The following is an 11,601-nucleotide window of genomic DNA, read 5'->3' as shown; positions in this document are numbered from 1 at the left end:
ATATAACAAACAGAACAGGTTCTTGATTTAAGAAATGATTTTCTTCAGAGCTTAGGTTTCATCTTTTACAGTTTGAAAATTAAAGCGAGATATCGGAAAGTAACTAGAATTTTCTTTTTTTAAATAAGAAAAGTATTGAAAATTATAATTGAAATTAATAACCAGTATCAGTAACTATAATCAGTAAGTACGTTCCCTGCTGATAAAGTTGAAATTTTTTTTCGAATTTTGCGAAAGATGACCTTCCAAATGTGACATTCAATAATTATACGTAATAAGTTTGAAAATTACTTCAATGTTTTACATTTCACACTCTTTCGTTTATACTTCTCTTTTCCCATTTTTTTAAAGATATCCAACTATTTTCGGTTGAAAAGTTCAGTACTATATTTTTTGTTAGGAAATTCTCACGTTTGGTAAAAATGATTCCATTCGGTTAAAAAGTCATTTTACCTGGTAAAAAATTCCAGAACTTAGTTGGTAGTTGAATTAATTTGTTAAAAAATTTTTGTTGTTAAATTCATCTCTTTTTTGGAAAATTTAACTATTCTGTTGATAGGAAATTAATCTTTTTGTTTCAAAAATCATATTTTTGGGTTGAATGTTGTACACTTTTGTTAAACATTCATTTTTAATTAAAGATTCATCATTTTAGTTAAATATTTATCTCAGTGGTTAAAAATGATATTATTTTGTTGAAAATTCATCTTTTTGGTTGGATTCAACTGTTTTTTATTTTAAACTAAAATATTTTTTGGTTATAAGATCAACGATCACATTTTTGGTTAAAAATTTGTGTTTTTTGTTAAAAAATTACCTACTTGGATGAAAGTTAAACTACTTTAAAGAAAGAAATGATTTTTTTGGTGAACATTATATTTTTAGTTAATAATTCACATTTTTGTATACAAAATTCATCCTCTTGACTTAAAAATTCAACATTGTTGGAGAATACTAGACTATTTGGTTAAAAATGAAGTTTTTTGTTGCAAATTGATATTTCTGGTTGAAAATTCAACTTTTGTGTAGATAATTCCTCTATTGGGCTTACAAATTGCAATTTTGTATAAAATTAAACTATTTAGTTGAAAATTTTCCTTTTCTATCAAACTTTTTTTTTGTTTAAAAATACTACTATTTGTTAAAAAATTAAACTACTTTAAGAACAAATTGAACTATTTTACAGAAGATTACCTTTTTGTTGGAAAATCATATTAACAGCTGCCTGATAATTAGTCTTTTGGTATAAAATCCATTATTTATCGTAGAAAAGTAATTTTTCTTGATTGAAAATGGATATTTTTATAGAAAATGCATGGTTTGGTATAAAATTAATTTTTTATCAATAAATTCAATTCGGAATTGACATTAAGTTTATTTCAAAGATATAAATAAAATAGGCAGAGCCTGATGAATTCGACATCTTCCAGGCTAATAGCATTAGTCTGGAAGATATCGAAATCGTTGGGATATGTCTATTTTATTTATTAATTACAAGTTTCCCAGACATAAAAAAAGAAAACATTTTTTTTTCTTCAAGATTCTTTAAAAGAATTTATTCCACATCATTCCCCTATTTTCGTAAAAAATCAATCTATTTCCTGTGTCTTGAGAGAATTTTGGGCACCGTTATATTTCAGGGTAAGTGGCCGAGAAGGGATAATATATAATCATTAATGAGGGGGCGGGGGGTAAAATATAGCCCAAAATTGGTAACGTAGATTATAAAAGGCCGCTCATTATATCAATTTCCCTCAAAAAAAATCAGGATAGATTTACATTCAAAAAATTAATTATATTTACTGAGCCGTTGAAAATCGGAAGAAGATATAAATAATTATTTAATCACGAGAATTAAATTATCAATAAACATGATCACTTTCTGTTGAAATCGAAAGTTCGACGTTATAGATCAGGTGGAATTCAAGATCATGATAAATATTCATAAACTGGTGGCCATGACTGTTTAATAGATTCTATTGCGGTGATTCGCGGATCGTTAACTTTAAGCTGTTATTTCACACCCTCTTTACTTGGTCATTTAATGGAAATTTAAAATTTGCATTAGAGTTTTCGCAGATAAGAAAAAAAATATAAGAGTTAATACAAAAAGAGAAATCTCTTACAATGTAAATATGTAGTCGATGCATCTATCATATAGTACATTTCAGGTCATAAATTTTCCCTAGATTAAACTGAAATTAACTCTCTTTTGTCTCGCAAACAATGAAGAATTTCTTATAAGCGATATTAGTTTTAGAACTTTGATTCCAGTAAAGAAAATTCAAGGTTTTCTGATCTGATTTACATAATGACTTTTTCTTCTCACTGATAAAAATTTCCAAATAACAATTTTGTTTCTTGAAATTTAATTGAAAATGATTGTCTTTCAAGAAAATATTTTTATCAGGTATGTTTATTTGTCAACCGTTTAGGAAATAAATAAAATAATAAACCGAAATATGAATTAAAAGAATTGTTTTGTCTATAGAGGATTTTTCATATATTGCAGATAATTTTTTCGCCCTAACAATGCACGTTATATATATTTTTTCAAACTGAAATTCGTCTTTGGAGTACCTCTTGTGTGTTAATAATCAATATACCTAAGTGCGAAGTCACATACGGCCTAGCATTTGCCCATAGTCGGCATAAATATTGCCGCAGCTCGGCTGCCATCATCGCGCCAATGAAGGAATGATAACTATGGGCCTGCATCTGGCAGCCAAGATTTGGCTGCTACTTTCGGCCCAACACTGGGTACCAATATCGGACCAACCTGGATGCCGGAGTTAATTCAAAAACTGATAAAAAATCCTTGAATTTTTCTTAGGACGAATTTGCTTTATCCATTCATCATTATACGACTGCATATTGTTCGAATATTATTTATAATTTCAAGAATTGAAACTTCATTTAAACATTTTGGTTAATTTTGACGACTACTGCTATAGTCTAAAGATATGACAAAAAAGGTATTTAAAAAATAAATATTTATGTATTGCGAGTACTTTGAATATGAATATTAATGGTCCTGTTTAGATTGAATACATATATTATATTTTGAACATTATATAACAAATAAAATTTCTAACGCTCGGGGTATCGAACCGACATAGCTAAACCGACAAGTTGAAACATCGTGAAAAAGTCATCCTCATAAGGTACAGTTCAGAAAAGTTAATGCAAATGTAAAATACACGAACTGTTAATAGTAACATCAATACAATAATTTTTAAATAAATACTTTAAATCTATTACAATTTTTCTTCGCGTAAAATTTCGTTTTCTCCGCTGTAGGCTACTTTACAAGTTTTTGCAATGACAGGAAATGTCATTTTTCATAAACATTCGAAATTTTAATGACAGAGCTTAGAAATTTCATCATGAACTTTGACGCTTTTTCAACAACAAAATTTTTATCTTTCGTGTAAGATTGGTTTTTCAGGTGCTAAAAGTGAGACTCGGCACAATAAAGTGCCGATGCTAGGCCAAGCATAGCTGGACGATCGGAATATATAAATAGCCAATATAGGCTGCCAGAACTGGAGCAACATTGGGCCGGTTAAAATGCCGATATTGGCCCAATATCGTGAGCCGAATTTGGGCTGGCAAAATTGGACCAACACTGGGCCGTGTATTCAGTTCCGGGAATTCCCACTTGGGTTGTTTTTTAAGTTCTAAAAGTGTGACTTGGCGCAATAAAGTGCTGATAGTGGGCCAAGCATCGGTGGAGGATCGGCAAATATAAATAGCCAATATAGACTGCCAGCACTGGCTCAACATTGGACCAATTTAAATAAAACATCGTTTGCTGTGGTAAAAGTGACACTTGGCCCAGTAATGTGTCGTCACTGAGCCAGACTTTGGCGGATCTTCGTGAAACTTGGTTCCCCGTACTAAAAGTGAGACTTGGCGCAATAAAGTGCCGATACTGGGCCAAGCATCAGTGGAGGATTGGCAAATATAAATAGCCAATATAGGCTGCCAGCATTGGCTCATCACTGCGCCGATTAAAATGCCGATATTGGTCCAATATCCTTAGCCGACCTTTGGCTGCCAAAATGGGACCAATGCTGGGCCGTGTATTCAGCTCCAGCAATTCGCACTTGGGTAGTCTCATTTTTGGTCATTGTTATATACTTCTCACACTCGACATTTCAGCATGTCTAGTTACAAGCGAAAAAGTGAATTGGGTATCGCTAGTTTCTAGGGTTTGGTTACAGCAATCAAAGATGAAATTTATAATTGCTAATTTTTACATAAAAACCCAATTGAAAAATTGAATATTTATTAAAAGCTTCACGGTATCGTTTTAAAATTATATTTTACCCTAATTCAACATTTCCCGTATTTCAAGATGTGTCCCAACCTAAACGACAAATATTTTTTCGCAGATTGGCAGACATTTAGAAAATCGGCAGTAAAAAATTTGTTGCATCGTGATTATAAATGTCTCGTTCACAAAAAAGTAAGCAATTCAATAAATCTTAAAACCGGCATAATGAAAGTCTAAAAATATATCTATGGACAAAAATTATTAGCCAATAACAAAACTCAGTACAACATTTACTACATTCCCCTACATTTTTATTTGAACATTCTTCAAAATCAATTTTTTATTATACTTTAATAGATTACCTTCCCCATGATTATATTAAAGGATCATTTATTTTTTGTAATCATATTTTTAATGCTATTTCGGTTCGAGAAAAAAGATTTAATTCACTTGGACCTTAAAAACTTCAGTACTTATCTTTATGTTTCCTTCAATAAGGCTGACTGTATGACATCAGAACTTCAGTAGGACTACATTATTAACATTAATTTTTAGGACGAATTTTGATTAAAATATTATTTAAATAATTTTTAAATATAAAACGGAAATAGTTGAAAAAATATTCTCAAAGTTATTTTTGAATAAATCCCCTACAGACTTAAAAATGTATCGAAATCGTTAAGGAATTTTTCCAAAGCCATTCTGGTGAAGTTTCTTAAAATAACTACAAAATTGATAAAAATCCCGGAAACATTTTCAGGAAAGTTCTTTTAGCACTTGAAAACAATTTATTTTGAATTATATATTTTTTGTAATTAAAGATTTCAGTTTACCGACATCGTTATAGAGTTTTGATGAAGTTATATTTGCAACAATTCTTAAAATACGTAACAAATTAACCCCTATGGTTACGGAATTTCCCCAAAGTTATTGTACGGCAATTTTCCATAATAAATAACAACTGTAACGAAACCGTTAGGAAATTTCCCTAGAATTCTTTCCAAGAAAATTGTTTAAACACTTACAAGCATACCGAAAACGTTATAGTTGCTTAAACACTTTAAAAAAGTTTTAATTTTAGTTTTCCAGAATTCTTATGGAGTTTTCATGAAGTTATTATTAAGGTGAAAATTCCAAAAATACGTAAAAATTTTATTGAAATCTCCACGAAATTTCCCCGAAGTTATATTAGGGTAAATTCTTTCCAGGAAAATTTCCTAAACACTTGAGAATTTACCGGACTCGTTATAAATTTTTCATGAAAATATTTCTTTTTTTAAATTATTCAAATAATTAACAAATACACCGGAACCGTTAGGAATTTTTTACGAAATTATTTTCTAGTAATTTCCTGAACACTTGAAAGTTTACCGAAATCAATACTCAATTATCTTGGCAGAAATTCCTAAAGTAACAACAAAAATGTACCGAAAGCGTTAGGAAATTTCCCCGGAATTATTTTTCAGAAGTTGCTTAAATACTTTCAAGTTTACCGCAAGAAATATAGAATTATCTTAAAGCTCTTTTCAGTAAAATTAAAATATTAACTAAAGAATGTTACGAAATTGTAATTAAATTTTTCCGGAATTATTTTCCAGAAAATGTCTTAAGCATTCGACAGTTTGATTAACTAAAAATAACTAACTTTTAAGAAAATTCCCTACACATCTAAAAGTTCATCGAAATCGATATAGAACTATGTATAATATTTTGAGTAAAATTCCTAAAAAAACTAAAAAAATTTATCGAAAAATATTTTATGGCAAATTCCCAAAAAACTAAAATATTGACCGGTAATTTTCGGGAAATTTCTCAAAATCACTAAGAATTTTACAGAAATCGTTTGGAAATCTTCCTGGGAATATGTTTGGGACAATTTACTAAACACTTGAAAATTTATCGATAACTTTATGGGGTTTTCTTGAACCTATTTCGGATAAATCTCACGAAATAACTGAAAAATTTAACGAAATAATTTGAATATTTTCACGGAATTATTTCCCGAAGGATTCTTTAAAGAATTAAAAATATACTAAAACCGTTATAGAATTTTTGTAAAGCTATTGGAGGCCAATTCCCAATACATTTCTCAATTTTTCAATTAGAATTACAATTTCTCAAATACATAACAAATCCAACGAAAAAGTTGCGAAATTTGTTAAAAATTATTTTATGGCAAATTCCAAAATTAAACATAATCTTGCCCGAAATCTTTTTGAAATTTTCCCGGAAGTAGGTTTGGGAAAATTCCATAAGCACTTGCAAATTTAACAATATCGTTACGAAAATTTCTTTAACCGATTTTGGACAAATTTTCCAAAATAACTAAGAAATTGACAGAAATCGTTAGAAAATTGTCCAGAAATTTGTTTGGGAAAATTCCATAACAACTTACAAATTTATTGAAATCGTTATCGAATTTTCCTGGAGGTATTTGCGGGAAAATTATGATAATAACTAACAAATTTAAAGAAATTGTTTCGAAATTTTTGCGGAAATCTGTCGGGGAAAATTCCCTAAGCACTTGAAAATATACCGAAATCGTGATATCATTATCCTGAAGCTGTTGCAGGGAAAATAAAAAAATATCTAAAAAAATTTAACAAAAATGTTACGAAAGTTTCCTGAAATTACTTTCGGGTAAACTCCTTAAATATTCGATTTGAAATTTCCGAGTTTAGTTGGAAATTTTCCCTTTATTATTTCTGAGAAAATTGCCGCGAGTATTAAATTAATTGCGTCCCGAAAAAGTGTTTACGGTACACTATGAGAAACATAAATCAAAAAGGTATAATAAGTAGCAGCACATTTTTCAAGATCCTAATTACAACATAATCAATCAGTTGAAGTAAAAGTCAATTAAAAAGTCTGGAATCATAATCGGGAATGAAGGCTGTAATCAGTCATAATTATATCCAAGTCAATAATTGAAACGACCACATAACTATTTTGGCAATTCTTTGTCTTGTACACTGGAGAAGTTACAATACCCGAGACGCATGTTGTCCTTGTCCTAGTTTCTCTCACAGCTTCCCTCTCGTAAGGAGAGTGAGGATCATTCGAATCATTGCAGTGATAGTTTTATAAGAAAGGATTGAGAAAAAAAAAGATCAGAGGTGAAAGGACATTAATTATAGATAAATTTTTAAATACAGAGGCAATAATTTAATTTTGTTGAGCTGAGAATTTGTATTGTTGTGTTACTTTTACTTTTTTTAAGTATTCGATATACTGTTACAAGTGCAAAGTTGAGTTTATGGTATGCAGTTATGAAATCCCACAAATAAGATTCTGGCCTTGCACTTTGATGATAATCGCATTGATGATTCAGAAAAGTTATATTTTATATAATACTTGGAATTTATATAGTTACTGAGGCTATCAATTTGCTTAGCTAATGATTGATTTATTTTCAAAACATAGGATTTCTAGTTCTGAAATTCAAGGATTAAAAATTCGAATTGCCTTTTTATAAATATCATATTTGATAACATTTTTATTTGAGTCCATTTCGATTAGGAACCACAATGACTATATTGTCATTTAGATATTTTCTACATTAATTTTTAGTAGAGACAATTAAAAATGTCTGAAAAATAAAATTCCCAACACTGTCAAGTTTCCGAAAAAAGAAAAATATGCAGAATCGAAAATTCTCGAAATTAGAAAATTTCCAATCGTAAATACTTCACGAAATGAAATTGCCAAGATCGCAAATATATCGGGCACTAAGTATAAAATTTGAATGACTAAAAATCCCGAAAAATAAAATTCCTGACAATGTAAAATGCCCCAAAAATAAAACATTCAAAATAAAACATTTCCGAAATTATAAAATTGCCGAAATAGAAAATTCCGAATTGAAAAATTCCCGATCAGTTTATAATATAAACGGATTTAAAAATTTCTCAATAGTAGAATTCGCAACAGAAATTTGCCGAATTATAAAATATCCTACAGTATCAGATTTCCGACACTACAAAATACCCGAAAATTTTTATCAACGAATATTTTAAAAATGCTTAATGTATTTAAAAAAAATTATTGTTTAAATTAAAGAACATTGGTTGAAGAGAGAAAATCATGAATTTGATTTATTAAACCAAATTTATTTAGGTTTAGATTCGATAATTTTCTAGTCCAAATTTGGACAACAACGAATAAAAAAAAAAATTCTATGGTAATCTGAAAAATATAAATAAAATAAAATAATATATATATATATAAGAATTTCGGACAAAAATAATAAAGAGGAAAGAAAAATGAGAAGGCAGCCAACCACATCCCCTACCTTCTCTCTTTCCATTTCAGTATCTAATATTTTATAATTAAGCAATTTGCTGTTGTAAATTTTATTATTTGGGAATTTTCAAACTCAGCAATATTATAAATTCATAGAAATCTTCAAATTCGCTGATATTATAAATTGTTTAGGAATCTTATTATATGAGAATTTTCCAAATTAGAATTTACATATTTTGGAAACTTTATATTCTGCGGAATTTTCTGTTTCGAATATTTTTTTCAGGAATTTTACAGTATGGGGACTTTCAATCGTCCCATAAAAATTGTCGACAGAAAAAAATTTCCGAACGATAAATTTCCAAATCATAACAATTAAAAATAATTTCCGGCACTGTTTAATATTCAAAGAGAAAATATTCGAAATAGAAAATTCCGGACGATTCGAAAATTCCCTAAATATAATTGCTAATGAAGAAAAAGTCCCGAATTATTATATTGTAGAAACTAAAGACTTGAGAAATTGTTTTAATAGTCAAAAATAATATATATATAAGAAAAGAAAAATTATATTCGTCCGGGACGTCTGAGAAATCCGGAAAAATAAAATTCTCATACAAAGAAATATTTTTAATGAAAAATTTCCGAAAATATACAGTTTTTGAAGTCTAAAATGCTTTAATTATAAAATTCCCGAATCTAAACAATAAGAATATTATTTTTATAAAAATGAATACTAAAATGATAAATAAAAGCAAAATGTGCACATCAAATACTATCTTATTTATTATTTTTTGTTGAATATTTTAAACACACACTTTTCTTCACATAAAAATACTTATTTTTATCCTTAAAAAAGAGCCTGTTTATGTTATTTGATGGTAAAAAAATGCAAGTTAATATTTTTCATTCGTTTGAAAAGTGCAATTCTATATATTCTTTGGTTGCTCGAAAATGCTTTAATGAAATTAATTGGATCTTTAAAATTTATATAACTACAAAAATACAAGTTAATATATTTTTAAACTTTGGAAAGTTGAAGTCAATATTTTGTATCCATAGAAACTAGAGGTACATATTTTTTAATCACTGCAAAATATGAGATATTTTTTTTCACTGCTGAAAATCTACGAGTTAAAATTAATAATAATTTAAAAATAATTTCTTGATAATATTTAATTGAAGTTGGAAGTATCATCTATAAAATATTCAAAAGAAGATAATAAACAAAAATATATATTCATGTTAAAAATATTTTAAACAAGTAAAGAAAAATATTCAGCTATAAATTATTCCCAACGGGAACAGACCCTTTTGTCCAGGTGCAGGTATATTTAGTGAATTTTTCAAATTTGGAAGTTCAGGTTCGTGCAATCTGAATTCGGAAGCATCCAAAATAAAATTAGAACGTTCGAAAGTTTTTAAAATTCAAGTTAAGAATTAATTAATTCGATTATAAACTGATTAAAAAATTAAATAATTAGATGAGTGTGAAGAGAATAAAATCTTACCGGAAGTCGCCAAACTCTGAAGATCGTGGCCTTGATGCACCAAAATGGTGCAACTGCAGATAGCATCTTTCAGACGTTCGATGTCGTAACTCTCTGTATAACAGAGAATCTCCTTACCAGGAGAAGTTCTCTGTATTGGACATTCTGGAATAAATAAAAGTTAATTCAGTTTCTCCAGCATAAAAATCCAGATTAGCATTTTTTTAAAATATTGTTTACAGTGAATTATAAATCCTGCGAGTAGGTGGCAGATGTAGAATTAAATAAAGTCTACAGAGAAGTAAGTGAAAAGTAAAATTTATCTTCATAATAAAACAGCTACTTAAGGATAATGCCTACTTTTAATAAGGTGCAAATAAAGAAATAAGTGACATCATCAATGGCGTGTCAACTAAATGTTTCTATTTCTATAATAATCGTTTGCATACTTGTCGAACAAAAATATTAAATTAAAAAGAACATCGTTTCAATCAGAAAGATTCCAACCTATTAACTTAATCAATTTTCTACTGAGGAAAGTGAAACATAGTTACAATTAGATTTACTTTTTTGTCGATCGTTATAATTAAGTGTTGAATACAATGATAAATGGTAAATATACTGCAATATAAATGTTATGAATGTAAAGAATTTCTAAGGAAATAGAATATCTTCTCATTGCATAGGAAATACTTCCATATTAGGAAATGCAGGTGTAATAAAAAGTTCAGTGATTGACAGGATATCATTGAAATAGCACCTAATTAATGAGTAATTACTTGAGCAAAACATCAAAGCCAAATAAAGAAGCGGAATATTGTAATAATCAGCGTGAAGTCTTTATTTCAAAGAGTTTGGATGAAATGTGTGCAGTTTGGCATTACGTGCATTATGGTTCATTTTATGCAGCTTCCTGCATATAAGTAAAAGACTTTCTTAGATTAGTATAATTTTTCCGAGAAAGTCACATTTTTTTGGACTGAAGGAACTCTCGCTCTCAAACGCATCCAGTCGAAAAAATATCTCTACTTTTATATTCGAGTTTTTAGAGTCTCCAATGCGTGATTTTATAATTCAATTATTATAAATTAATTCTTATTTGTTCTCCCTTTTTTTCTATTTCCTCTCAATAAAGGATCAAGAACACAAGATTTAGAAGAATAAAGATCTTTCAAGTTACTTTATTAATATTTGAATTCCGAATATTTAAAAAGTTAATTTATGGAAGTTCCTTTTTTTATTACAATTTTCACTAAATAGATGCATAAACTGTTCAATTTATACAAACTTAAATATATAAACTTTCGGAGTCTTACAATCTAAAATAATTTAATTTTGAATTTTTTGTTAACAAGGGCTGAATTTTACTCTAGAATAATTTTGAACGCATCCAATTTTTCTTTCATTTAACCAAAACATATCCAATTGCAAGAATATGAACTAAAAAATGTTGCAACTCTTTATATTTTCACATAAATGATTTCAAACCTTTAGGAAAATCTTTTGTTTTAGTTCAAGAATAAAGTATAATATGATAATGAATATAATCTCGAAAATATTCTCAAGTGATATTTTCTAAGTTGATTTGAA

General features: G+C 28.4%; 1 protein-coding gene across 1 annotated transcript in view; it reads right to left on the bottom strand.

Moving 5' to 3' along the window:
• The window catches only part of LOC117170927 (hornerin-like), a 69,452-nt gene that overhangs the window by 52,873 nt on the left and 4,978 nt on the right, over positions 1-11,601 (bottom strand). Inside the window, exon 2 of the mRNA XM_033357973.1 lies at positions 10,033-10,176. Coding sequence (XP_033213864.1) covers positions 10,033-10,176 — 144 coding nt within the window. The remainder of the gene's footprint in view (positions 1-10,032; positions 10,177-11,601) is intronic.

This window comes from Belonocnema kinseyi, chromosome 4 (genome assembly GCF_010883055.1).
Source record: "Belonocnema kinseyi isolate 2016_QV_RU_SX_M_011 chromosome 4, B_treatae_v1, whole genome shotgun sequence".
NCBI classification, from domain to species: domain Eukaryota; kingdom Metazoa; phylum Arthropoda; class Insecta; order Hymenoptera; family Cynipidae; genus Belonocnema; species Belonocnema kinseyi.
Note: the sequence above shows the minus strand (reverse complement) of the source record. Positions and strands in the feature narration are given on the sequence as shown.